We start from the raw sequence: 13,877 nt of genomic DNA, 5'->3' as shown, positions 1-13,877 counted from the left end.
GGAAGAAAAGGGGAAGGAAGAGAGGAAAAGGAAGGAAAGGAGGAGGGCCTGGGGAGCGATTTTTTTTTATTTAGAGAAGAGGGAGAGAGGAAAAGGAGAAGGAAGAGGAGCTAGTAAAGGGATTTGGGGGTTTGGAGAAGGGAAAGAGAGGAAAAGGAGGAGGAAAAGAACATGGGGAGGGATTTGGGGGGCTAGAGAAGGAAAAGAGAGGAAAAAGAGGAAGAGGACACAGGAAGGGGATTTTAGGGGCAAGAGAAGGGGAAGAGAGGAAAAGGAAGAGGAAAACGACGTGGGGAGGGATTTAGGGGGGGGGGGGGGCTAGAGAAAGGGAAGAGAGGAAAAAAAGGAGAAAGAGGACACCGGAAGGGGAAGAGAGGAAAAGGAGGAGGAAGACGACGTGGGGAAGGGTATGGAGGACTAGAGAAGGGGAAGAGAGCTAAATGAGGAGGAAGAGGAACTGGGGAGGGAATTTTGGGGGATAGAAAAGGGGAAGAGAGAAAAAAAGAGGGGGACGAGGAGGACCTAAGGAGGGATTCGGGAGGATAGAGAAGGGAAAGAAAGGAAAAAGAAGAGGAGGAGGATGAGAACCTAGGGAGGGTATTTGAAGGGCTAGAGTTAGAAGGCAAGGAAGAGATGTAAACTGAAGGGGTAATAAGGGTGTTTCCAGGGAAGGGGGAAGGTGTTAATGGGTGGGTGGGTGGTAGGAGTTCAAGGGTCTAACAAATGGGGATGTTAGGGAAAGGATGAAAGGGATTGAAGGGGTAAAAAAATTGTGTTTCCAGGGAAGGGGAGGAGGTGTTTAGGATGAGGTATGGAGTTTAATTAAGGATGAAAAAAGGGAGGCGTTGAGGCTCTAGCAAATGAGAGCGTTGACGTGGCTAGATTAGGTTCATATCTTACTTGAGGTTGCCGTGGTGAAGCGCAGAGGCGGTGGAGGTGGCGGCGGTGGGCGTTTGATAGTCGGGGATGTCGTGGTGTTGGTAATAGTGGTGGATGGGGGAGACGTGGTGGTGGTGGTGGTGATGATGATGATGGTGTTAGAAGGGATAGTTGTCGTTGAAATAATGGTGTTAGAAGTGTTAGTGTTCGGTGTGTTGTTGATTGAATGTGCTGTTAGGTATGTTCTAGGCTATAGTTGTTAGATACGTTGTTAGTTGTGTCCTTACGTGGTTGTTGAGGGTAGATATTGTAGTTAGATGTGTTAGTTGTTAAGATTAGTGTTGTTAGTTGTTAGTTGTGTCCTTAGGTGGTTGTTGAGGGTAGGTCTTGTAGTTAGATATGTTAGTTGTTAAGATTAGTGTTGTTAGTTGTGTCGTTAGGTGGTTGTTGAGGGTAGATATTGTAGTCAGATGTGTTAGATGTTAAGATTAATGTTAGTTGTTAGATAAGTTGTTAGTTGATGTTTGATGTGATAGTCAGTTGTCGTTGTGGTGTTGTGATGTTAATATGCCGATCCTTACGGTGGCTTCCCAGGTGTGATGTTCAGGTTCTGGTGATTGTCTCGTGGTGGTAATGAACGCACTGATTGCAGGTTTGACACCCAAGTGGCGGTAGTGATGCTGATGGTTATTGAGGTCAGTGTATGATTAATGAAGATCCGATGCCGGTGACGATGATGATAGCAAGTATTAGGAGAGTGATTTACATACAAGACGTGTTCAGGTTACAGGCTCTCCAGATCATCATTTGCCGGCCACGTTCAGGTATACAGGTCTGTTTTGTAAGGCCGTTTACCTTCCCGGGAGATATAGTTTACTTACGTTCTCATTAAAGACTAACTGAGTATATGATGTGCGATCGTTATTCAAAGTACTTCCATTTATTTACTTTTTATTGCAGTTATGATTAATGTATTTTCTTATGCAATGGTGGATGAAATAGATGAGTTAAAGAAACAAGAAGAGAGGAGCAAAGGAACAAGATTAGGAGAGGAGAAAAAAGGAGAAATAGAAGGGATGTTCAGGACCAATGGATATAGATAAGTACTCGTTGAAGGATTGGTGGAGGTGAAAGTAACTGTTGTTGTTTTATGGTTGTTGTGGTGGTTGTTCCTGGTGTGGTGGAGGTTGTGGTAGTGTTTGCAAAGAAGTTCGTAGATGCTGGTGGTGGTGATAATTGGTGGTTGAAGTGGAGATGGTAGAGGTGGTGTTACAGATGGTAGCGGTGGAGTTTGGTGGTGAGGACAGCAAATGAAGAATCAGAAGCAGTAATTATGATATCCTAAACTCTCCCACAAGACGAACTACAAGAATCCGTGATGGGGAAAAATGTAGGTTGAGGAGGAAGCATAGGAAGAAGAGGAGAAACAACAGGAGGAGGAGGAGGAGGAGGAGGAGGAAGATGTGGAAGAGGAGGAATACTGATATACCTGTTGCGATGGGTAGCACGTGTGTAACATCGCGTGTCGAGCAGAAAAAAAAACACTAAAGAAAAAAAAAGTCGTCTAGGAGTATCAATATTCTGAACACGCGAGAATATGATGATGGTGGTGATGCAAAATGTCCTTGGTGGTGGTGATGAAAGGTGGTGATGGTGTAGTACTGGTGGTGGTTGTGGTGGTGGTCGAGAGCACGCGACAAGGTATCTGTTCACGTCGACGGTTTGTGGATGACTGGAACCGCGTGTGAGAGTGTGCGGGAAATTCAGCCCCGTGACCCAGGCGAGGCAACACGCAGGACAGAAAACCAGGCAGATGCGAGGGGGGACTTGGGTTAAAAGGGAGAAAACTGTGTGATGGGGGGGGGGGGGTAGGGGTAGAGGAAGAGGGAAGGGGGAGAGAGGGAAAGAGGTAAAGGAGGAGATGGAGGGAGAGGGAAGATGGAAGAGGGAAGAGGGAAGAGGGAAGGAAAGGGAAAGAGGGAGAGGGAGAAGGTAGAGGAAAGAAGTAAGACAGAGAAGGAGGAGAAAGAAGAGGAAGAGTTAAAGGAGATGGAGGGGGGAGGAGAAGGAGAAGGAGAAGGAAGAGAGAAGAGGGGAGGAAAGGGAAAGAGGGAGAGGGAGAAGGTAGAGGAAAGAGGTAAGAAGGAGAAGGAGGAGAAGGAAGGGGAAAGAAGGGAGAAAAGGAGGAGAAGGAAGAGGAAAGAGGGGAGAAGGAGAAGGAGGAGGAGATGGAGAAGGAGAAGAAGGAGGAGATGGAGAAGGAGAAAAAGAAGGAGAAGAAGGAGAAGAATAAGAATGATGATGATGATGATGATGGTGAAGAGGAGGAGAGGGAGAGAGAGTGTGAGTGTCACGTCTTTTAATATATTTTTGTTATTGTCTTCTTTTACCCATTTCTTCCTTTTGTCTTCTTCTTTGATGGATTCTTTATTTTTCTGGCCCGCGCCTCGCCCCGTCCCCTTCCAGCGCAAGCGAAGGAAATTGTTTTCTTGACCTCGTTTGAAGGATGACATGCCTTTCGTTTTGGCCCAAGAATAGAGTGAAAAAAATAGAAGGAAAACAAGGGGGCGAAATTCTAAGGTATTGTCGAGAATTATAGTTTTTTTTCCAATTATTATTATTACTATTTTTTTTCTTGTTCTTGTCCTTGTCCTTGTTTTTGTTCTTCTTTTTCTTTCTTTCTTTCATTCTCTCTTCTTCTTCTATCTCTTCTTTTTCATCTCTTCTTATCCATTTTATCTTTACTGTTGTTATTGCTTTTATTATTTTTATTACGACTGGTCCCTGTGTTGCTTAAAAAATGTCTGTTTCATCTTTCCAGGTGTGAAGAAACCCACTCCTCGAAGTCATCATGTAAGTACTATTTTTATATTATTTTCATCTTTCTGTAGCTTTTCTTGTACGTAACCTTCTGTGATTTTCTGTATTTGAACTTTATGCAGCCTTGCTTTCTCGGATATCACCTGACTTACCTGCACATAAGGGGAAAAAGGGAAAGAGTAAAACGAAGTAGAAGGAGGAGAGGGAGAAGGAGAGGAAGAGGGGAGAAGAAAGGGGGAGAGGGAAGATGAAAGAAGAAAGAAGGAAGTGGGTAGAGGGAAGAAGGAAGAGGTAAGTGGAAAGACGGAAGAAGGAAAAGTGAAGAAGGGAGATGGAGAAGGAAAGAGGGATAGGGAGAGGAAGAGAGGTACGAAGTAAGGAGTGAGCGCAATGTTTGTTTTTATAGAGAACAAACGAACGATGAATCAGTGAAAAAATAATAATATAAAAGAAAGGAAATAGCAGAGGAAGAGTTTTGATTTAATATGAAAACGAAAAGGCCAGCACAGTGCAAGTCAGCAAAACAAAAATGGCTTATTATTATTTATGGCAAAGACTATGAAAGAAAGTCGGGCGAGAAGAGAGAGAAAGTAGAAGAAAGGCAGAGAAAAATAACTTCAAGGATCAAAGTCGTGTAATGAAAGACACAGAGAGAGAGAGAGAGAGAGAGAGAGAGAGAGAGAGAGAGAGAGAGAGAGAGAGAGAGAGAGAGAGAGAGAGAGAGAGAGAGAGAGAGAGAGAGAGAGAAATGTATTATCATTCCTTTTATGGGACACTTTGGCAGGCGTGAGAAGGAATCTGAGAAACCTTTCATCATTCCGAGGCGTTTAATTGATTTATAGAGAACATTAAAAAATCTTCATATGCTTTTTGGAACACATTTAAGAGTTATTGAAGTGGGTGTGAAGTGCAGCATTCCAGGGAACATTACTAGACATAAGAACGTAAGAACACATTGAGTAAGATGATGGTAGGATGTTCTACTCCTAAATCTAATCATAAAAACAAAACAGAACGAAGATGATTTTTTTTATATATTTAATCGCAAGTGTGTTACCCAGGAAATGTATCAGATTGCACTTAAGGAAATTTTAGTAGGCCCTCATAGTCGCCAATTGATTAACGTAATGTCGGTGCGCAATGTGACATGTTAAAGAAGTTGAAGCGGCAGCTGTGAGGAGGGAGAGGCAGCCACTACCCTCACAAGACAGTGGGACATATGGAGACGTAGGGCAACACTTAGGGAGCGGCGGCCTTCACGCGGCTGCACCTTGACATTTATGAAGAGGCAGTCAACATAGTGTTACTTGGCACTCAGGAAGCAGTCACTTAAAAAGATATGGCTTGGCGCTTAGGCAACGGAGGCACTTATGGAGGTGCTACGAGGCACTCATCGGAACAGAGGTACTTATATAGGTGTCACATAGCACTCGAATTACATAGACGCTTATAAAGGTGTTATCTAGTTCTCAAAAGACAATAGGTACTTGTTAGAATGTTACTTAGCTCTTAAAAAAAGGTATATATTGAGCTGCAACGTGAAACTCATTAAAAGTAGCACTTATAAAGGTCTAAGTGGCAATACAAAGGTGTTAGTGGCACTTTCAAGACTACTGAGGCATTTCTGAAGGTGGTGTTCAGCACTTAGCCTACAAAAGACACATAAGAACATAAGAACGTAGGAGTCTGCAAGAGGCCAGTAGGCCTGCACAAGGCAGCTCCTTTAGGCCTAGGCTCCCGTGTATCTAACCCCACCTAATATCGCTGTCCATGAATTTATCTAATCTATTTTTGAATGTAACAATTGTATTGACACTCACCACATGACTGCTAAGCCTATTCCACTCAACCACCACTCTGTTAGTAAACCAATTTTTGCCTATGTCCCTGTTGAATCTGAATTTATCCAGTTTAAACCCATTACTACGTGTCCTACCCGGTTCTCTTACCAACAAAACCTTATGAATGTCTCCCTTGTCAAAGCCCTTCATCCATTTATAAACCTCGATCATGTCTCCACGCACCCTTCGCCTTTCTAGAGAATGCAAGTTTAACTGTTTGTGTCTTTCCTCGTATGGCAAGTTTCTCAACCCCTGAATCATCTTAGTCATCCTCCTCTGCACCGATTCTAACATTTTGATATCCATTCTATAGTAAGGTGACCAGAACTGATCCGCATAGTCAAGATGAGGTCTAACTAATGCTAAATATAGTTTGAGGAAGATTTCGGGGCTTCTGTTGCTTACGCTTCTTGAAATAAATCCCAGTACCCTATTAGCTCGATTTCTAGCTTGAATGCATTGTGCCCTTGGACGGAGATCAGAGCTCACTAAGACCCCTAAATCCCTCTCGCACCCTGACCTACTTATGAGAGTGTCATTTAAACAATTGTTATGTGAGGGGTTGTTCCTACCTACACTCAGAATACTGCACTTTCCTACATTGAACTCCATCTGCCATTTATCCGCCCAGTCATACAATCTGTTTAGTTCATCCTGGAGAATACTAGCGTCCTGATCCGACTCAATTACTCTACCGATCTTGGTATCATCTGCAAACTTACTGACATCACTATTTATTCCTGTATCTAAGTCATTGATATAAATAATAAACAAAAGTGGACCTAGTACCGAGCGTTGTGGGACCCCACTAGTAACACATCCCCAGTCAGATCTGTTACCATTGATTTTCACTCTTTGCTTCCTATTGCTAAGCCACGCCTTGACCCAGTTCAAAACTTTACCCTCTACTCCGTGAACCTGTAATTTAAGCAACAGTCGTTGGTGAGGAACTTTGTCAAACGCTTTACTAAAATCAACACGTGTGAAGGTGTTACGTGGCACTTAACAGACGGGAGGCACTTAAAAAAATACAATATCACTTATAAATGACGTGTTACTTGGCATTTACAGGACTTACACACCTATAATGACGTCGTTTGCCACTTATAAGATATGATGTACTTATTAAGACATTATTTGGCATTTTCTTAACATAGGGTTACTTGGAACTCACAAACATAGGTAGTTAAAAGGCGATATATGACACTTATAAGCTTTTTGCCACTTAAATAGGTAATTCGTGGCACTTATAGAGGTTGTGTGTGGAAATTAAGGAACGAAACCACTTACTTAGGTGTTACTTAGCACTTAGAGAACACAGAATCTTTATACTCACCAGATCGTCGGCGCATGGGCGTGGGTCCCCGCTTGACACCAACACCCCCGCCCCCCACCACCCCTTCCTGCCCCCCTTCCTCCAGCAGACAGCTCATGGCGACTGCAGGGGGGGGAGAAGAGGGCTGGGGGTGGTGCTGTCTCAAGGATCCGCCCCTCTAATCTTTTAGGGGGGAACTACTTCAACGCCTTCCTTTTTTGGCTTCTCTTAAGGTTGTGGATAAAAAGGGTAAACGGTTTCAACGCTTTTCCTTTCGAATTCTCTTTTGTACTTTCCCAGATGAGGTTTTATCAGAGAACTGTTCTCCTTGGTACGTTTTCCCTGAGACACGTATTGCTTGGGATTATTATTATTTTCCCTTTTCGAGTCCTCTTATGTTGATATCAGAGGACCGTTCTTTTCGCACGTCTAGGAAAGAGCAACTATTCCCAGCTTCTTTCCTGTTCCACTTATTTTCCGTATGTCTCCCACGGTGGCCTTCTCAGTTCTTCGGGCACGTTTCTCTTGGGGCACACCATCCACAGGGCACGTCTCCAAAAGGTCACACACAAACACACGTCGAGAGGGCACGCGTTCAGTCCAGGGCACACACGTCCTCGCAGGCAGGTCTCCGCTGGCCAGACGCCTCCCTCAGGACTCCAAGGGGCACGTCTCCCTAAGGCACGTCCCACAAGGTCACATTCAGGCCGTCTCGAGGGCATGCGTCACGTCCAGGGCACACAGGTCCCCACGGGCAGGTCTCCGCTGGGCACACGCCTCCCTCAAGATTCCTCGCTGTCCCTCCCTGGGTTTGTTTATAATCGACTTATTGTTGTCCCGGTTAAAAGCGTCTCTATCTCGCTCTCTCTCGCTCTATTTATACCTCTCTCTCTCTCTCTCACTATCCTCTTTGCTTTGTTGTCTTCCTATCCCTTCCACCTCCTCCTCCTTCACCTCCCACTTTTTCTTTCCAAGCCAAGACACAGATGTTTTTATTTTCTCTTATTATCCCTCTCGGCAATGTCATCTACTTTCGCCAATGTCATTTACCTCCGTCGTATACCCCGAAGGACACGTGCCTGACTAACTTTTTTCACGCTGCTTTGTGACCTTTTCTCCGCCTCCAGTCCCTCCCTCCTTCCAGCCGGGTGGGAGCGCTGAAGAGGTCGTCGTTACAAGAGAGTAGGAGAGGGAAGAATGAGGGTACGAATGAAAGCGGGATAATGCCAAACACAGGTATAAATATAGGTAGAGGGATGGAAATACAAGCCTGTGCAGAAACAGAGACGAGAGAGAAAAGTGAAATCCCTAATAATACAATAGAAGAGTATGAAGTAGCACAAGATTTAAAGCTTCAAGTTGCACATATACGAGTGAATAAAGATATACAGATAAGATAGTGTTGAGAATGCGGTTAATTTTGAGTGCAGATAAAAGATAAACAATGATAGCTGAAATGGAGAATAAAATAGTGAATGCAATAGGCAGCTGGGAAAGTTAGATAGATAATATATAATCAATGCAGAAACGAAGACGAGGTAGAGAATAGATGCTGAAATAGACAGAACAGAATAGACTGAATTGAATAGATATAAGTTAGATACAGAATATAGATTAAAAGCAGAAACTAACACGAGGGAGATAAGAGCTATAAAGAATGTAGACTATAAGCTTCAGAACGTACTCGTCGTGTATTTAGAGTGTGACGTTTAAGGAATGAGAGGAAAATAGGCAAAAATCGTAGTAATGAATAAAAGAAACAAAGAAAGCTTATATATATATTTTCACCATTACCCATTTCAATATTTTTACTTGGTTCCATTATGACGATGTAAACAAACGACTCACGTAACTAAATAAATATCAAGAGAGCAGACTTTCAATATTCATTTACTAAGCAAACGATTATAATTTGTCTTTTACGTTTTCTTTAATGTACTTTTTTTAAGGGATACTGTTCCATACTCAATTACACGGGGATGGTAACTAACATCTGTCGCTCTTTATCACTCCTATTCTAAAGATTGTGTCCCTCGTGAGATTGAATTAGACGAGAATTTTTTTTTTTACAGTAAGGGAAAAAATAGAGGAAAAAAAATCACACCAAGCCCAAGAAGGAGGTTTAGTCTGACGTAATCTCAAACCAGCGTCATATACACGGACTTAAAAATGGGACCAAGAATTTAATATTAAGCGTACTTGACCGTAACCAAGCGACGGAAATAGGGTTCACACACACACACACACACACACACACACACACACACACACACACACACACACACACACACACACACACACACACACACACACACACACACTTAAACGATGCACAAACAATATCAAGCAGCTACAAGGAACGCAATTCTCTACCTTTGCATGCATCTGAATATATTTTGCTCCCCCTTTCCTCCCTCCCTCCCTCTTTCCCTCCTCTCTCCCATCCCTCCATTTGCCTCTTCCTTTCTCTCTTTCCTCCTCTTACTTTCCTACCCTCTTTTCCAGCGTATGCCCTGAACTTAACCTTTACCTATTATTATCTTTTCCTCCCTTCTTTATCTCATTCTCTCATCGTATTGTTATTATTTCATTTTCCATTTTCTTACCCATTTTCCTCCCTTACTTCCCCTTCTATTTCCATCTTCTTCATCCTTCCTAATTTCCATCACTCTGACACTGATTGAATTTTCATTTCCTAAATTACTCACATTTTTGACATTTCTCATTATTCGGTTTTGAATAATCGATCTATTCTCTCTTCCTGATATCCCCTTCATCACTTCCTTCCTTCCTCTTTATTCGTAGTTTAGTCCATTTTCTGTTTATATTTGTCCGTCATCTACCCTTCGATTTCTCCCTTAAAGACTTGTATATACTGAATTGTCTCATCCTCGCTTCCTTCTCTCTTCAGTTCATATTGTTAGCTTTTACTTGTCAGCTTATTCATATTTTTCCTTCTTCTCTTTTGCACACGATTCTCCTTCAGTAACTCAGTCTTTACAGTCGCGTTTTTGAGTCTCAGTTCTCGTGAATCGTCTTAATACGTGTTTTTCCTTTCCTGAAGCGAATTTTTATCTACTTTTTTACGTCTTCAAAACACAAGGACGTAAAACTGAGCTTCTCCTCCTCCTCCTCTTTCTTCTCCTTCTCCACCTGCTATGCTTCTCCTCTCTCTCATCTCCCTCCTCCTCCTCCTCCTCCTCCACCTGCGATGCTTCTCCTCTCTCTCCTCTTCTTTCTCTTCGCCCTCAAGCTCCTCCTGCCCTTATGTCCTCGTTTTATCATTTTCTCCAACGTTCTTACTTAATTATATTTCGTTGGGAATTAAAAAAAAATGTGTGTGTGTGTGAGAGAGAGAGAGAGAGAGAGAGAGAGAGAGAGAGAGAGAGAGAGAGAAGGAGAGAAGAGAAGAGAGAAAACAGGTCAGCTTATATGGTAAAATGAAAGGAAAGTGTCAAGCGAAAGCAATATATATCAGTTTTTATTGGCATCAACGTCATTACTGGAAATTGAACGGAGGGGAAAAGGAGAAAAAAAATAATCAATGCCTAATTAGAAACGGAAAAGGCTGCGGCTGTCAATGGATTTTTATTTTTGCTAATTGTCTCATTCTTTTTTTTTTTATTCGTAACTTAACTCCTATTTATTACCTCTTCCTCCTCCTCCTCCTCCTCATCTACCATACCCCCTCAAAATAATGAACTTCCGCATAAGAAAAAATGATCCAATTATCTAAAGGTGACAGGAAGGGTGTTTGAAGGGAGAGGAAGGAAGGTGAGGAGGAGGAGGAGGAGGAGGAGGAAGGGAGGAGGAAAATAATAGGAAAGGAAGGAAAAGAATACTCTGAAAAGAAGCTAATTATATACAAGTGGTGTGTGTGTGTGTGTGTGTGTGTGTGTGTGTGTGTGTGTGTGTGTGTGTGTTTGTGTTCGTGTATAAATAATTTGGTGACTAAAATACTCTCTCTCTCTCTCTCTCTCTCTCTCTCTCTCTCTCTCTCTCTCTCTCTCTCTCTCTCTCTCTCTCTCTCTCTCTCTCTCTCTCTCTCTCTCTCTCTCTCTCTCCGTTCTACTTTCTAGTCATTCAATTAAGGGCCACTTTAAATTCTGCAAAAAAAATCCTTCTGAACAAGCCTTGCACTCCATTAACCTCCCTTCCTTATACTCTCCCTTATACTCTCTCATCTCCCTTATTATCACTTATTCTCACCCTTTATTCGTTCTTCCTCCTCCCATTATTATATTTTCCTTCTATTTCTTCGATTCTCTATTGCTCCTATTCGCCTTTCTCCTTCTTTTCATTTATATTTCCCTTATTTTCTACCTTATTCTCCCTTCTTTACCCTGTTCCCTTTTTCTTCTTCTCTTCACATTTTCCTTCCATTCCCTCTTTTCTCTTTATTCTCTCTATTCATTCTCTTCATATACAGTTCCCTTTTTCTCTCCTTTTCTCTCCTTTATTCCTTGTTTCTACTCTTCCCTTCTTATTTTTCTTTCATTCCCTCGGTTTTTTATTCCTCCTTCTCCCCTCTATCCCTTCGTTTCATTCATTTTTCTTCTTCGTCTCTCTGATTTTCTTCTTCCTCTTATCTTACTCCTTTCCAGTATCTCTTCCTCTCCTTTCGCTTCCCTACTCCTCATCCCGAACTCAATTCCTTCCTACCTGTCTCCCCTCCTTCTGTCCATCTCTCTATACGTCACTTCCTCCATAACTCCCTCCTCGACCTCTCCTACCCCCTACCTTCCCTCCCTCCGTTCCTCATTCCCTCCCTCCTTCCTTCGCTTCCTCTACCTTACTCCTTTCGTCTCTCTATATTCCTCCTTCCCTCCCTCCTTCCTTTGCTTCCTCTACCTTACTCCTTTCGTCTCTCCCTCTATCTCCCTCTACCTTCCTCTCTCCCTTCCTCCTTCCCTTCCCTTCCTCTCCTTCCTCCCTCTCTCTCCCTCGCTCCCTCTCTGGAAAGCCCTTTCGTATAGTTGATTGAATTTAGCGGTCGCTTTGAATGTCTCTTTCCATGCATTAGCGTCAGGAGTGACCGAATGGCAACCACGCACACGCACACACACACACACACACACACACACACACACACACACACACACACACACATACACACACACACACACACACAGCACACAGCATACATGGTCATACGAGGCGTACTGATATGGGTTATCTTTTCCTACTCTCTCTCTCTCTCTCTCTCTCTCTCTCTCTCTCTCTCTCTCTCTCTCTCTCTCTCTCTCTCTCTCTCTCTCTCTCTCTCTCTCTAATATAAAAAGTGTGCTGACGAGGAGTTTTTTTTTTTTTTTGTCCCTCAAGGCCCACGGTGAACCTGATAACACGAAAGTAACGTTAGTATTGCTTGAGGAGTAGAAGAAGAAGAAGAAGAAGAAGAAGAAGAAGAAGAAAAACAAGATGAAGGACAAGAAGATCGAATACAACAAAAACGCGAAGAAGAGGAAGAAGAAAAAAATTACAGGAAGATGAAGAACAAGTAGAAAGCAGAACAAATTGAAGAAGAAGAATGTGAACAAGAAATAAAAGAAAAAGGACGAAAAGAAGACGAACAAAGAGGAAAGTAAAAAATGTAACAAGAATAACAAGAAGAAAAGGATGAGAGAGAGAGAGAGAGAGAGAGAGAGAGAGAGTTATTTCGAAACATTAGTACCAGAACAAAAATAAATTACGCGCTACTGAATGTCTCTACCACCACCACCACCACCACCACTATCACCACCACCACCACCACCACCATCACCTCTGACATTTATATCTTCAGACTCTGCCAGCACCACCACCAACAATACCACCACCACCACCACCACTACTACTACTACTACTATTACCAACCCCATCATCACCACCAAACCACCACCACCACAAAGAGCAAAACTAACTCTCCTACCATCATCACTACCACCACCACCACCACCACCACAATCATCACCATCATCAGCACTATCCTCCTCCTTTGATATTCACATTTACAATTTTATGCAGTAGAAGCAATCATCTCATACATTCCTTCTCATGCTGCAATTTCTTCTCCTCCTCCTCCTCCTCCTCCTCCTCTTTTTCTTTCTCCTCCTCGTCCTGCTTCTCCTCCTCCTCGTCCACTGGTTACTTCTCCCTCTCCTCCTCCTCCTCCTCCTCCTCCTCCTCTTACTTATAAACGTCTCTCATACTGTTAATCATATTTTAGTGTCAGTTGTTGTTATTGTTGTTGTTGTTGTTGTTGTTCTTGTGTGATAAGGTGGTGTTGGAAGTGGTTGTACTGGTGGTGGTGATGTTCTGTCGGGTGCGTACGATGTGCATAAAGAGGAGGAGGAGGAGGAGGAGGAGGAGGAGGAGGCCGAGTATGTTCCTGTGCTAGTCAGAAATGATGTGACTACAAATGAGGTTAGGAATAGACTCTCACTCCTCCCCACGACCTCCCCCCCCCCCCTCAGTTCCTCCCCATCATCTCCCCACCACCCTTCTCCTCCTCAATCAGCCTCTCCATCTTTCCCCATCACTCCCTTACCCCCACCCTCTTCATCTCCCTCCCTCCAGTATGCCACTTTCTTCCCCATTATCTTCCTCCCCATCTTCTTCCTCTTCCCCACCTCTCTTCCCCAAACAACCTCCCCACCATTCCCTCACCCTCTCCCTCCCTCCAGTATGCCACGTTCTTCCCCATTATCTTCCTCTCCATCTCTTTTCTCTCCCCCACCTCCCTCTTTATCTCCCTCGTTACCTCCACTCTTCTTCCCATTTCCCTTCTCTTTACCTTCATCTCCTTCCCCATAACCCTTCCCATCATTCTCTATCTCTCCCTCTCTCCTTCTTCCTCCGCCTCTTCACTCTTTCCCTCCCATTATCCTCTTTATCATTCTTCTTCACTCTCCCATTCTTCTCGCCAATCTCTCTCTCTCTCTCTCTCTCTCTCTCTCTCTCTCTCTCTCTCTCTCTCTCTCTCTCTCTCTCTCTCTCTCTCTCTCTCTCTCTCTCTCTCTCTCTCTCTCTCTCTCTCTCTCTCT

At 43.4% G+C, this 13,877-nt stretch overlaps 1 protein-coding gene across 9 annotated transcripts in view; it reads right to left on the bottom strand.

The window, feature by feature from the left end:
- The window catches only part of LOC126997489 (probable 3',5'-cyclic phosphodiesterase pde-5), a 164,627-nt gene that overhangs the window by 95,416 nt on the left and 55,334 nt on the right, over positions 1-13,877 (bottom strand). For 2 of the 9 annotated variants that reach the window (XM_050858597.1, XM_050858596.1), the window contains exon 2: positions 6,877-7,660. The exons of 5 other annotated variants lie outside the window; for them this stretch is intronic. In XM_050858597.1, coding sequence (XP_050714554.1) covers positions 6,877-6,973 — 97 coding nt within the window. In that variant the 5' untranslated portion in view covers positions 6,974-7,660. Of the gene's footprint in view, positions 1-900; positions 1,047-6,876; positions 7,661-13,877 lie in introns of those variants that run through there. 2 more of the 9 variants (XM_050858598.1, XM_050858599.1) reach the window with 2 other exon arrangements.

This window comes from Eriocheir sinensis, chromosome 12 (assembly GCF_024679095.1).
Source record: "Eriocheir sinensis breed Jianghai 21 chromosome 12, ASM2467909v1, whole genome shotgun sequence".
NCBI lineage: Eukaryota > Metazoa > Arthropoda > Malacostraca > Decapoda > Varunidae > Eriocheir > Eriocheir sinensis.
The sequence above is the reverse complement of the archived record's forward strand: the minus strand, read 5'-3'. Positions and strand labels throughout refer to the sequence as shown.